Here is a 15,708-nt window from a genome sequence, read left to right as displayed (position 1 = left end):
ATATATATATATATATATATATATACATACATACACACACACAATGAGCTATCATTTTCCACCTACCAAATCAACTCACAAAGCTTTGGTTAGCCCAGGGCTATAATAAAAGACACTTGCCCAAGATGCCCCACTGTGGAACTGAACTCAAGACATCATCATTGAGAGCAAGCTTCTTGACTACACAGTCATACCTGCACCTACACACACTCACACACGCACACACACACACATACACACACACACATACACACACACAATAAAAGGAAGCAAATGTGTCATATAGTATTGCTACAATTATTTTGTTGAGTGTCTGTACTGTGATATAATGATGGTTACAGTCAGGTATGCAGTATGTGCAATGTTCATAGGCTTACAAAATATGCTGTACGACTTCCAACTCATCAGAATTACCAACATTTAATAAATGCAAAATGAGTTGGACTATAAGCCTGTCAATCACGAAGGTAGCTAGCAAAATGAGGTTGTAAATTAAAGAAAGGTTAAAGGCATTTCTATTCTAAAGATGTCATTAAACAGTAAACCTTGCTCATAAAGGCTGGTAATGGCAAAATATACTTGTATACCAGCTGACAGCAGATGCCAAGCATGACACTTGACTCTATCAAGATGAGTTCGAACACAGTTGGCAACGTTGTTCTAAAAGAATATTTACTGTGCTTTATTGTTATATTTTTTACATGTGTATGTGTGTTTGTATGTGTGTGATAGATATTAAATGATGATGATGATGATGATGATGATGATGATGATGATGATGATGTGTTATTAATTGGTATGTTGTTTAGGCTGCAGTTACAGTTGCTGACAAAGGAGACCCACCAAGAGTTAATCCTCAGAAGGCATACATAACAATTAATGTAATTCGAAATGAGAATTCACCATACTTTGTAAATGAACCATACAAAAGTGTACTGGGAAAAGTCTTATTGGTGAACCAATTGATTTACACAGTAACAGCTAAAGATAACGACAGGGTAATTATTGTTTGACTTATGAATTCATATTTTGGGAAATGTTTTATTTCTATTCATAATATTATAGAATTTTTGGTGTTAGTATGAAGACTGTAATATGATTGATGTGCTTTATTATTGAAGATCCCTGAATAGAATAAGTTCGTTATTATATTATTTATAACAGAAAAATATACCACGAGTTTTCTCAAACTGAGGCATCTGCATTCCCAGGCATTGTGACAAAGAAGGAAAGAATATATAGTTATATTTAAGAAGTGTTGTAATTCAGAACTTATAAGAAAGTATATGCTTTATAAAATTGTTTTCAGGACAAAAGTAATTTATTAATTAATGATAATTTTTTTCTCATAAGCACACCAAAAACTTTATTAATCTAGTTATTCTACAATACAGTATGAAGTTCTATTTAAAAAAGATATGATATTATTTTTGTATGTGGTACAATCATTTCCTAGGATGCAGAGCATAAATAATGTTGAGATTTACTATTGTGGAATGACTGCAAAAAAGGTTTTATAAGTTTGAGATTTGTTAGATTTTTAACCAAACTGTTCATTTAATTTTATTGAATGAACACATATCAAGTATTACAGTTAAAGAAATATTCTAGTTTAAGTAAATCATTACATAATGAAGATGTTAGAGATAGTTTGGATGATGACTCTGTATTTGCTTGAGAAAACTAAATGCTAACTCTTTTAAAAAAGATATTTCCTAATTGTATTATTTTTATAAGTTTAACAGAATCAGTTATTTAGTTACTATTAGGTATCAATTATAGATTATACTCTCTTGTTCTTTAAATTTTTTTTTTTATTATACTTATTTTAATAGCAGTTATTATATTGCTTATATTGAATTGTAGACTTAACATCTTTCAGAAAGAGTAGTCTTTGATGTATAGTTCTTTTAGCTTATGTCCTTTCTAGCATTAATCATTTGTGAAAGAACATGACGTCTCTTTTAATGACTGATTTTTTATAATTCACTTTTATAAAGCTATTGGTTTATTATGGTAAATATTTTAAATGAAAAGTATTCATCTTTGTACTCATTTAGTATTTGCTCTGCAACATTGTGATCATGGTAATAAAAATTAATTCAGTTTTGAAGAAGCTTCAAAATTAGTTAGAAAAGAGTGTAAGCATTCCTTGTTATATTACTTTACAGAGAAGTTTTCTTTTTTTATTTATTTTATATTTGATTTTAATATTGCTGAAATTTTCTCTGCTAGCAAACTCCCTTAAACGAGATCACTTATAGTATTACTGGTGATGATTCTGCACCTATGTACTTCAAAATTGATCCTAAGGATGGTCAAATAACTCTGAAAAAAATTCCTTCTGGTATTGAAACTTCATTCAAGGTAAGTACCTGAGTAAATTGTATGTGTTTTTGCTTTTTTCACAAGAAAAATTAATTCCAGCAAAATAATAGATAGCAGTAAATAATATCATTTGTAGCTCTCATTCAAATTTAACCAAAACGTATGTTTCAATCCCAGAAAAATAACCCTTCCAAATCTTTATTTCTCACTGTATTACACTCACTTTTGATATTTCTAAGGTGACATAAAACTCAGTTTATCTATTACAATATTTCTCTTCATCCTGTAACCATTAACATATATTTAAAAATTTTATCTACTTTCTTACATAATATACAAACAGTCACTTAAAAGTTCACATAATTTGATATGAAGCTCTAACAACATTTGCATTTTATAAAAGTAGCAGTCAAGTACTGGGGTCAATGGTATTGACTTATCCCTTCCCTTCTAAACTGCTGACCTTGTGCCTAAATTAGAAGCCCCTATGGCTAATGTTAAATTTCTTTCAACCACCTGAAGATTTTGAAATTTTCACCAGATTATTTTCAAAAAATGTAGCTCTGATATAGTTTTGTATGCTGATGACAAAAATCACATAAATGTTTTCTAAAAATTAATGATGAAAAGATTACAAACATTTCAAGTTATGTAATTTCAATCAATCAAATGCATTAATTGCAAACATATTGTCTACTATCATATAAATCAGCAAAGACAGAGATAAGATAAGGAAGAAGAAAATTTTACATGGTCTCATGAACTGAAAGAAATAGCAACCAAAATCTTCCTTAAACCACACCAAAATTTAAATAAAAATAAAACAGAAAGAAGCAGAAGGGCTGACACATTTTATAATGTGTTTGGGGGTGCTTTTTTAACATTCATAACTAAAGCATCAATGCATCATAATATGGTGCTAGATTCACTGTGACAGTGAATATGTTTATTATGTGTAATCATTACCATAATGCTAGGCATGTGTTTGTCATTAATATATACAATTAAGGTGACAAGCTGGCAGAATCGTTAGTACACCACATGAAATGCTTAGTGGTATTTCATCTGCTGTTATGTTCTGAGTTCAAATTCCACTGGGGTTGACTTTACCTTTCATTCTTTTGGGGTTGATTAAGTAAGTACCAGTGACACACTGGAGTCAATGTAATCAGCTTAATCCCTTCCCCAAATTTGAGGCCTTGTGCTTCTAGTAGAAGGAATTAATATATACAAGTTGTTTATGATTACATATAGTTAGATATTTAGTGCCACTGTGAATTTAGGGCCATATTATGATGCCTTGGTACTCTATAAATGAAAAAAACCAATAGCCTAACAACATCATATGTGTTATCCTTTTTGTATTTACATTATGGTGTAGTTTAAAGAAGATTTGGTTGCTATTTCTAGTAGTTCGGAGGAACATATACAGTTTTTATCATTGTTTTATCTTTGTCTTTGCTGATTTCCAAGACATCAGACACACTGTTTACAAAAAAAACACATTCAGTTGGCTAAAACCACATTACTTTGAATACTTCTAATTTCTTCATTATTAATTTCTAGAAAAATTTGAATGTGATTTTTGTCATCAGCATACAAAATTACATCAGAACTACATTTTTTAAAAAAATAACGTGGTGAAAATTTCAGAATCTTATTTAACTAGATCCACCATTATTATTGACTCTTGTAAAGCAAAGATATCTTTTTGATTCATCCTTTGAAACATTTTATTTCAAGTATTATCAAATGAAATTTTTGTTTCGAGTACTTGTAAAGAGAACTATGATTGCCTAAAGAGAGGCTGTCCAGGATAGTGGTAGTAATCAGCAGAAAAAGGAGGCTTGTTTCATAAACTCTTAAAATCTTGTTTGCACATATTACATTTCTAAACCTAAAATGGCTACCATATATAATTATGTTACATAAAAAAGCACTACAAAAATGGCACAAAAACAAAATACACAAATGTACAAGATAAAGAAGTAAATAACTGTGAACAGTTAATTCAAGAAAATGTTCCAAATGCTCAAAAAGTATACTGGGAGACAGCAACACCTAGAGATAATAAATAATGATAATTTCATATAATTTTCCATTTGTTTTAATACTCTTCTACTTGAACTCACATTTTTAAAAAATTAACTTTCTATATTCTCTTTTCAGATCCGTGTCCGAGCTAGTGATGGTGGTATTCCACCTCGATCAAACGAAACAGTTGTAGAGATCACTAAGTCTAGTTCTAATGAGAAAGCACCAATATTTACTCCTGACACCATAACCATAACCGTTGCAGAAACGCAACCTCTTGGTGTAGTTATTGTACAAGTAAATGCTACTGATGCTGATATTTCTGTAAGTAATTCTCAGTTTGATACCATAACATTTCACATATATGATAGTACATGCACACGAGCCCATGGTTGTGCACACAAGTGCACATACAAGTTTGATTAGCAGCAGTACAGAAGCCCATCAAGTGGACCATACTTGTAATTCAAGAGGTACAACCTTGCTACAGGTTGTACAACACTAATTCTGTCTCAGAATTACATTAAGGATGTACATGCTAGTGGAATTTTCACTCACTTACACATGAATTGAGAAGCAGGTAATCCAGTTGATCAAACAAATGAATCCTTATTGTCAAATGATAGAGGTCCACCGCCATATTTAAATCATTGTTGACATCATCGCTACTGCTGCCGTCACCACCATTGTTGTTGCATTAGCGTTCACTTTTCCATGTTTGCAACAGGTCAAACATGCAGATTTTCCACAGTACGATGCTCTTTCTGTAGCCTACCCTCTCTTGTTTCAGAGCAAAATAATATTTCCCCATGGCTGGACATGTTTTCGCAGAAGATTGGAAATGAATAACATCATTTAACCACTTATATGAATGATGATGCTCATTTACAGCTATCACAATGTCAAAACAAAGAGATACAAACACGCACATGAACACACACATTTATACATACATATATAACTCACTTTATCCATACATACATACATATATACATACATACATTGCTGAGACCCCCCATTCGGTCATGACTGACCATGGGATTGCACCTAGAAAGTTACCTTCCCAGGCACAAGTCCGGGCAAGGTTGTTTATGGAAGACCAGCAGTCACCCATGCATACCGGCCTCCCCTCTCCATGCCAACAGTGTTATCCAAGGGAAAGGCAAAGGCCAATACAGCTTGGCACTTGTGATGTTGCAACTCATTTCTACAGCTGAGTGAACTGGAGCAACGTGAAATAAAGTATCTTGCTCAAGAACACAACACACAGCCCGGTCCAGGATTTGAACTCACAACCTCACGATCGTAAGCTCAACGCTCTAACCACTGAGCCATGCGCCTTCACATACATGCATACACACACACATACATACATACCTGCATACATACATACATACATACATCAGTATCAATATCAGTTCCTCTTCTGGGCTTGAGTACATTGGGCAGTAAGTTGATTCCACTAGTTTCTGTTGACTGTAGTTTTCTTTAGACCCAGCTCTTATGTTGGTTATGAATGTTCTGCATCATATACATTTTTGTCTTTCTTTATTTCGTTGTGGTGTCTACTTGAAAGCTGTTTCAGAATGATGCTATTATGGCAGCCCAAGTATGTGAGCAGCTAGTTTCACTCTTTGTCTTGTGATGATTTAGCTAAGTAGTTTTGCATTGGCTCTCTTTAGAATGTCTTCATTGGTTATGAGGCCTTGGCAGTATGTTTGGAAAATAATTCTCAAGCATCCTTGGTGGAGAAAATCTAGCTTTCTGTTGATGCTCACAGTGCTCAGCAGTTTGGCAAAAGAGACTGATAGAATAAGTACCAAGTTTTAAAAAATAAGTCCTGGGGTTGATTTGTTTGACTAAAGCCCTTCAAATTGATTATATTCTTCACATTACTTTACATGTTTTGTATAATCGTTCACTCACATTACTAAAAGGTTTTTCAAACATTCATCTAATTTACACATCCTGCAATGCTTCAAACAAATTCCAGTACTCATCATTTGTTTCAATGATGATTCGGGTAGTCAATCAATTGAATTTCTTAGCCATTGAATAAGCATGTAATTCCACTATCATGAGTGTCTTTAACATAATATTCTTGTTGGACATCCAGCCTAGAATCTAAAAATGAATCACAAATGAGATGCAGTCACTCAACCTGTCTAGGTGAGCATTAGCTATGATAATCTGTCCAAACCATGCCAATATGGACAACAGACATAAACAATGAAGATGATGGATAATGTTGAATCCATCTGATGAGCTTCAATACAATTTGCATTTACTCATTTTCACTCACAAATTATGGGCTGACTCAAGGCTATAAAAAATGATATTTGCTAAAGATGTCAGGCAACAGAATCAAATCAAAGACCTTACTGTTACGAAGGGAGCTTCTTACAGTTTACCTATATTGTACCTATATATATATAAACATATACTGGGTGAGTGCATAATTATTGTGGGTTTTTTTCAACAAATTTTATTCAACAAAAACAATAACAATATTTAACAAAAACAATAACAATATTTAACAAAAACATCTTTAAATGACGGTCTGGTCGTCTGCCAAGCAAATGGAAAACAGTAATCGAAGTAGATGGTGAATATGCTCCGGAATAATCATTTAAAGATGTTTTTGTTACATGTTGTTATTGTTTTTGTTGAATAAAATTTGTTGAAAAAAGCCACAATAATTATGCACCAACCCAATATGAATACATATACATTTATGCAGAATACTTGTGCATCAGACAAGATGCATTTAGATGCCTATTTAGTGGCATTGTGCATTTTGAGAGCTAAATCTTCTCTTGTATCAGAAAAAAAAAAAACTTTTCAAGACTTGGCAAAAGCAGTGACAAAAGCAGAGAAGTTCTTAAATAAGTATTGTGTGCACGTGTGTGTGTGTGCGTGTGCGTGTGCGTGTGTGTGTGTGTGTGTGTGTGTGTGTGTGTGTGTGTGTTTGAATAGAGAGTGAGAGAGAGGCGGATGGAGAGAGAAACAGACATGTTTTTCCAAGCATGTATGAATGTATTTTTATTTGTTGATTTTACATATACTTACTTCTTCTTCTTCTTCTTTACAGGGTCCTGACAATGTGTTGACCTATTCTTTAGTAGGTGGTTCTTTAGAAGAAGAATGTTTCTTCATAGAACGAAGCAAAGGAAGCATAATGACACGTAAATCCCTAATGTATAGCCCATGCAACCAAACAAGCTTCAAGGTGCGTAATCCTTTTGTTTTACCCCCAAAGTGACATTTTGTGGGTTTAGACATCAAAAAGTAATCTTTTTAGATATTTTATTTAGTTTCTCATTTTGTTATGAAGAAAAATCATTCCAGATTTATTATATGTTATATCTCTAAGGCAGTGAGCTGGCAGAATCATTAGCATGCTGGGCAAAATGCTTAGCGGTATTTCGTCAGTCACTACGTTCTGAGTTCAAATTCTGCTGAGGTTGACTTTGCCTTTCATCCTTTCAGGGTTGATAAATTGAGTACCAGTTGATTACTAGGGTCGATGTGATCGACTGTTCCTCTCCCCACAAAATCTAGGCCGTGTGCCTATAGTAGAAAGGATTATATGTTATATCTCTGCAGTGAGTAGTAAATTAAGTAGAAAATCTACATTGGAAAAAATCAATCAAATTTCAGAGAACTTTTATATTAATTAACATTGTTAATTTCAAAATGATGTCATTGTACACTGATCTACTGTTATCAATCTATTGTTTTCAGGTGCAAGTCACAGCAAAGGATAATGGAGTTCCTCAGTGGACCAGCAATGTACTCACTGTAAATGTTTTGGTTCGAAAGAATAACCATAAACCAGTCTTTACCAATTTGCCAAGCAGCACGGAGCTTGCTGTAACTAAACCAGTATTTAGTAATGTATTTAGAGTTATTGCTGCAGATAGAGATACTCAGGTAAGTAATAAATCATTGTTTTTAGATTGCTTCTATCTCTGAAATAGATATTATTATCTGTTGTGACTTATTGGAGTGATATCTTTTATCTTTGCCTACAGATGTATAATTACTCTGTTTTAGCCAAATTGCACAATTAGTTGTTGAACAGAACGTTTCTGGATATTCACTCCAAATCAAACCACTAAAATTTAAAACTAGTGTCTACAACATTTAACTTTGTATGTTATAATTATTACTGGTTTTACAAAATCTTCAAGTTTTATACTTCTTGTTTTCAAAGTGTAATATACTTCATAACTTACTTAATATGGTTTATGATAATTTATATGTGCTGTTAAATTTTGTAGTAGAATTAATTTCGGACAAAGAGTACAAATTTAATAGCATTCTGAAGTCAAATTTCAAGAAAAACAATATTTCTCCTACTTCAGTTAGGTTATAATTGCATGGCTTTCTATTAATTGCAATGACAAGTGTCCCAGATGAGTCGATCAATGAAACAGCTTGCTTGTAAAATTAACATACAAGTGGCTGAGGACCTCACAGACATGTGTACCCTTAATATAGTTCTCAAGGAGATTCAGCATGACACAGTCTGGCAAAGCTGGCCCATTAAATTGCAAGTACAACTCACTTTTGCTAGCTGAGTGGACTGGAGCAATTGGAACCAAAGTGCCTTCAGCCCGGTTTGTACAGTGTTTAAATGTATTCATAAGGCACATATTGACATCTACTGTAATGCTCATTTTCCTTGCAATAAAAATTGTTAAAAGGTATTTAAATATTGCATAAGATAATTTTAAAGATTTATTGAGAATATCTAAATACAGAAAGTAATATAGATAATAATAGAGAAATGCATTGTAAAAAAATTATAAAACATTTACAGAACTTCAATGTTTTAAACTTTTTTCAAGGTCTCTTTCATTCTCTTTCATTCTTTTGTTGTCTTGCCATTTCTATCAATATATATATGTATACTCCCCTTCACACACACACACACACACACATACACGTGCACTGTGTACTCAGACAAAATCATACTTTACCCTTGTGGCTCCACTAGTGACTAATGAATCAAACACCTGATAGACAGACACATCTGCAGATACCACAAATGAATCTTTCCTCACTCACTACACTAGCAGTGCATTTTTGAGCAGCCTGCTTAAATTCAGCAAAATGTGTTTCTTCAAAAATACCCACACCTTCCTTTTCTCATTTCTTCCATTTGTGGTGGTGAAAGCATTGCTTTCCCAATTGATCAATTTTAATTACTAAGATTATATAAATCATATATTTTTAAAATTCTGTATTGACTGTTACTTTCAACTTATTAAGATATCACTCAAGATTTCAAATTTCTTTGGTATATTGATAAAAGATTATTTTTAATTTCATTGTTTGTTATGTATTAATTTGAACATTGAATAATATTTACTGATTTTTCTTCATTTTGTCTCTATATCTTACAGTCACCATTCAACACGTTAACATATAGCATTATTGGTGATGCTTTTGCAATAAATATGTTTGCCATTGATTCTGCTACTGGTCAGATTACTGTGAAAAACTCTCTTAGTCAAGAAAGGGAAAATTTCTACACGGTAACTTACATTATTATTTATTCATTGATTAAAAGTTGGAGTTGCCTCAAATTTTAAAAGGAAATATTAACAGTACTTAATTTCAAGGTTTTGGAAACTAGTCCTTGTTTCCATTTTTTTCCTTCAAATATCAGCATTGGTATATATTCTGATTAAGCTACTAATATATCTCTAAAACATTTTTATTTGTTTTACGTTTTTGCAGTCTCTAATCACAATAAAATATCATTTAAGCCCATTACTGGTTTATTTAGATGATATGCTCTCATTTAAATATGTGCACAATGTATTTGTATTTAAATATATCGCTTAAGCAATTTATGGTATAAAATTCTGTTAAAGCTTACTTTACTATGATGTTCTGACACATACTGTTTTGGTTGTCATGATATTCTCATTATTAGTATGTCTCAGATATTGCTTTCTTTCATCTCCAGAACTATGTCTTGAAATTAATCAAAAATCATTAGTTGTTTATTACCCAATATTTCTTCCCTAATCTTCATTTATTCAGTTTTAAATCCACTTTGTTCTAGGTGAGAGTGCTTGTAAAAGATGGTGGAGCTCCTGCACTGAGCAGTACAAGTACAATAGGAATCACTATCATTCGAAATTTCAATACACCACAGTTTAGATCATATGATCAAAATATTACTATAAATGACATACAAATGCCTGGTAACTCCTTCTACCAAATAACAGCAACTGACAATGATATCACAGTAAGATTTTTTTTTTTTTGATATTACATTTCATATTTCATTCAAGTTATGAATGTATTCTAATAATAGGAGCTGGTTAAAAATATTACAAATGTAAATATCTGAACCATTTTGGATTTTTAAGAACTGATGTGTTATTATAGCTTTGTTGCATGTGATGCACAGGGGGCATCAGGTTACCACTTGTTACAATAAAGAACATTGAAATCTGTTAGTTTTGATAAAAAAAAACATTTATTCATAAACAAAAAAAAACAAAAAAACATTGAGATAGTTTACAGATTATTGTTTTTGGACTGGTGTAAAAGTAGCAGCTGTCAAAATGTTAGCTGGTCATTGTGTGTTATCATCGCCATCTGTCCATTGTTTTTGTGTTGTCACAGCACTCTAGTCTTCTGCTGTCTTCTGAGTCCAATCTGACATCTCCCATTTGCTGTCTGTTGTCTGTTGCTAAAGTGTTTGGACTATATAGTTGTGGTCTGATTCAGAGAGAAGCATGTCCAAGATGAAATTGTTGCTGGAGCCAATTGCATGTGAAGTCTTGACTGGTCAGATTTTTTTTTAATGGACTTAGGTAATCTTCCAGTGAATTGCAACTATATTCTCAAGTTGTTTTTTTGACATTAGATAAAAATTAACATATATGATCAAAGAAATACTTGATATATTTTTAGATTTGGGTTTCTATGAAGTAGAAAGAACTTCTTGGTTGAATTTCCTGATAATTTCATTAATACTGATTTCTTATCTTTATTTTAGAGCCCTGAAAACATTGTCAACTATTATAGCAATGGAACAGCAGATGCTCTGAGATATTTCACAATAGAAGAAAGTACAGGCAAGATTTCTCCAAGACAACTTCTGTTTGATGCTAACTCCAGTCCTTATCAAGTAAGTTTATTTTATTCTTGTATGCTTGTACATATGGTTGTAGAGTAACAGAATTGTTAGAGTATCAGACAAAATGTCTAGCAGTATTTTATCAATGACCCTGTATTCAAATGTGTGTGTGTGTGTGTGTGTGTGTGTGTGTGTGTGTGTGTGTGTGTGTGTGTGTGTGTGTGTGTGTGTGTGTGTGTGTGTGTGTGTGTGTGTGTGTGAGTACACATTAGGGGATAATTGCCTCACTGGAATTTGATCTCAAAGATAGGTTCAACGAACAGATCTATTGTCAATGTATTTATTTTGGGAGGAATCAAGAGATATTTTGGCTTTCATCTAATCTCATCTTGAGCAAGTTTTTTTATATGCTGATATCTAAATACAGACAGTTCCTATCTAGACTACTGATACTGAACATATGTAGGAATAAATACACTAGTTTGCATATAACTTCCAAGCAGTAATAACTGAATATCTTTCAGTTTTGATTAGCTGCAGCTTATGTACATTTTACTAGGTATTTTTGTACCATTTTCTTGTCAAAGTCATTGTTCAAACTGGCTGTGGTAACGTCACATTCACCTACTGATCTTATTGGTGTAAAATATTTGAACTAATTGCATACAAGCACAATTCCTGTTCATAGGCATTGACAAAACACCATTGGAAACAGAAATGAAAAGCAGACCAAGTACTGAGCTTTGACACATTAATAGTAATTTGATTAATGGTGTAAGTTGTAACAGTAACAAATGATGATAGTCATAACCAGTACCTTCAATACTACAACCATCATCATTGTTGTCGTTGCCTTAACTCTTCAGCATTTAAACCAGCTATATCCAGCCAAAGCAGTCTGCTTGTTTTATGTTAAAACTGGCCAGATCTTGTTTCTCACACCTAACCTACAATATCATTCAAAACATAACATTATCAAAATTTCAAAACTGTGAGATAATGCATATAGTAGAAAGGATTATTATTATTATTATTATTATTATTATTATTATTATTATTATTATTAAGGCCGTGAGCTAGCAGAACTGTTAGCATGCCAGGCAAAATGCTGAGTGGCATTTCGTCTGTTTTGAGTTCAAATTCCGTTGAAGTTGACTTTCCCTTTCATCCTTTTGGGGTCGATAAATTAAGTACCAGTGAAACACTGGAGTCAATGTAATCGACTAGTTCCCTCCCACAGATTCGAGGCAGTGTGCCTCTAGCAGAAAGGATTATTATTATTATTATTATTATTATTATTATTATTATTATTATTATTATTATTATTATTAAATGATAGAGCAATGCATGCCATCAAAGTGATGCTGGGGTACAAATATATGAAGCCCAGTATACACATCATGACTACCCATCTGATAAGGGTAGACCAGGTACATGCATCCACAACCATATATGCATGACACAGTGATCTCATATCAAGATAAATGGTGGATGACCTTGCAGGTAGGGCCCAATTAGAATTGTCTTCAGTTCGAGTAGCCCATCCTGCTCAAAAGGTCCCTGAATAAGGTTTGTTTAAGGATGATGAATGAAACACTCATGTTTCCAGAAGTGAATTATTCAAACTTCAAAGAAATAGTGATGCACATGTTATCCGCCACTAAGGGACATGCTCAAATGGTTAAAGTCAAGAAACTGACAAGCAATTTGTGGTATTGAGCAGAACATTTGCTGTAGGTCATCTTTTACACCAAGACAAAGTATAAACATGATAACACTTCCAATCATGTTCATACTTTGTAATAATGTGCATTATTATTATTATTATTATTATTATTATTATTATTATTATTATTATTATTATTATTAAGGCAGCGAGCTGGCAAAATTGTTGGCATGCTAGGCAAAACACTTAGTGGTATTTCGTCCGTCTTTATGTTCTGAGTTCAAATTCTACTGAGGTTGACTTTGCCTTTCATTTTTCTGGGGTTGATAAATTAAGCACCAGTGAAACATAGGTCAATGTAATTGACTAGTCCCCTCCTGCAAAATTTCAAAGCCTTGGGCCTTTAATAGAAAGGATTCTTATTATCATTACTAAGGTAGAAAACTGGCAGAATCGTTAGCATGCTGAATGAAATGCTTAGCGGTATTTTGCCCTTGGCTACATTCTGAGTTCAAATTCCACTGAAGTTAACTTTACCTTTCGTCCTCTCTGGGTCAATAAATCAAGTACCAGTGAAACACTGGGGGCCGATGCAATCGACTTATCCCCTCCCCAAATGGCTGCCCTTGTGGTAAAATCTGAAACCATTATTTTTATTATTACTGAATTCTTTTTATTTAGTGATGTATTTCATGTATTGTCATGTATTTATATTGTCATGTATTTTTTTCAGTTGGTAATTTTTGCTCATGATATGGGTAATCCTAGAAGAGTTACAAATATCCCAGCTCGAATTAACATCAATGTACTGCACAATTTGTGCCCAACATTTGACAATCTTCCAGCTACAATCAATCTGAAACCAAATCAACTTGTTGGAAGTAATGTATTTCCACTGGCAATTAGGAATCCTGTAAGTTATTCCTTTTATCATCATTTTCTCTTCTTTTTTTTTTATGGAGTATATCTGTTGTTATTGTAGTTACTAGCGACAATCTGAAACTAATGTAAGTCAAAAATTGTTCTACTGCTCAAGTAGGTAACTTGGGCTTATCTATTTCATCAATGTGTTCTGTACTGTTACACTTATCCTTCTAAGATAAAAGGAAAAAAAAAATGCATCATGCTGCAATTTGAAGGGAGTTTCTACTGCAATGTGTATGCACTTAAATGGAAATCTGGCGATTTCAGGTTATATATATGCATACACACACAAAAAAAAAAACACACAGGAACATATATTTATGCATGCAAGCACATAACTGTAAAATACTGACGCTACAAATCTTCACAAACTTCAGTTTGTGTAGCTTTTCAGCTTCAATAAAACACCATATATAGAAATCGTTGTTGGGGCCAACGTTTGTGAGACCTAAGTGGCCTCCATGCCAGTGGCACATAAAAGCACTCATGTAAGTAGCACATAAAAACACCCATGCTGGTGGCATGTAAAAAGCGCCCATTATACTCATTACAGAGTTGGCATTAAGAAGGGCATTCAACCATAGAAACTATGCCAAATCAGACTGGAACCTGGTGCAGCTCTCTGGTTTACCAGTTCCAGTCAAACCATCTAACCCATGCCAGCATGGAAAACATGGTGAATAATGATGATGATGATGATGATGATGATGTTGATATATATATATATATATATATATATATATATATATATATATATATATATATATATATATAGTTATCGCCAAGCCAACATGGCAGTCCCAAAATTAGGACGAAAGCTGCCGTGAATTAGCTCCAAGAAGCCATCGCCTCTAGCTAGCTATGTGACGCACGAAACCTGTGTCCTTTATAACCTTCGAACAGGGGAGGTCAGCAGTGTCCCCCTGCTGGTTTGGCATCTGCAGACTAGACTAGTTTCAGGGTGTTGCCCCTTGTCAATGCAGGTTATAAAGGACACAGGTTTCGTGTGTCACATAGCTAGCTAGAGGCGATGGCTTCTTGGAGCTAATTCACGGCAGCTTTCGTCCTAATTTTGGGACTGCCATGTTGGCTTGGCGATAACTATTAATTTCCAGTACCGCTGCCGTAGTCTCCTTTAGAGAGACTTAGAAATATTAATAACTCTATATATATATATATATATATATATATATATATATCATCATCATCATTATCATATATATGAATATATACATATATCAGCATGCAGTGCCAGTGACATGTAAAAGCACCTTTCAAACGTTGGGCCTAATGGAAGCAATGACAAATAACTGAGACCTTTGGAAAAATGCCATGCATGAAAAGAAGACCCATCAAGGCAAGTGAAACCGTTGTCATGGTGGATACTGGTGTCATGCAACTGGCACCTGTGCTGGTGGCATGCAAAAGCACCCATTACATTCTCGGAGTGGTTGGCATTAGGAAGGGCATCCAGCCATAGAAACCCTGCTAAATCAGACTGGAGATTGGTAAAGCTCGTTAGCTTACCAGCCTTGGTCAAACTGTTCAATCCATGCTAGAATGGACAAGGGATGCTAAGAGATGATGATGATGACGATGATGAAGATGATTTTATATATATATATATATATATATATATATATATATATAT

At 33.3% G+C, this 15,708-nt stretch overlaps 1 protein-coding gene across 1 annotated transcript in view; it reads left to right on the top strand.

Annotated features, from left to right (window-relative positions):
• The window catches only part of LOC106874390 (uncharacterized), a 280,957-nt gene that overhangs the window by 139,989 nt on the left and 125,260 nt on the right, over positions 1–15,708 (top strand). Inside the window, exons 73-81 of the mRNA XM_052968226.1 lie at positions 810–998; positions 2,236–2,367; positions 4,498–4,686; positions 7,454–7,591; positions 8,107–8,295; positions 9,774–9,905; positions 10,442–10,627; positions 11,387–11,518; positions 13,867–14,046. Of these exons, the coding sequence (XP_052824186.1) occupies positions 810–998; positions 2,236–2,367; positions 4,498–4,686; positions 7,454–7,591; positions 8,107–8,295; positions 9,774–9,905; positions 10,442–10,627; positions 11,387–11,518; positions 13,867–14,046 (1,467 nt within the window). The remainder of the gene's footprint in view (positions 1–809; positions 999–2,235; positions 2,368–4,497; positions 4,687–7,453; positions 7,592–8,106; positions 8,296–9,773; positions 9,906–10,441; positions 10,628–11,386; positions 11,519–13,866; positions 14,047–15,708) is intronic.

The sequence above is a fragment of the Octopus bimaculoides genome, chromosome 5, assembly GCF_001194135.2.
Source record: "Octopus bimaculoides isolate UCB-OBI-ISO-001 chromosome 5, ASM119413v2, whole genome shotgun sequence".
NCBI lineage: Eukaryota > Metazoa > Mollusca > Cephalopoda > Octopoda > Octopodidae > Octopus > Octopus bimaculoides.
This window is presented reverse-complemented; position numbering and strand designations above follow the sequence as displayed.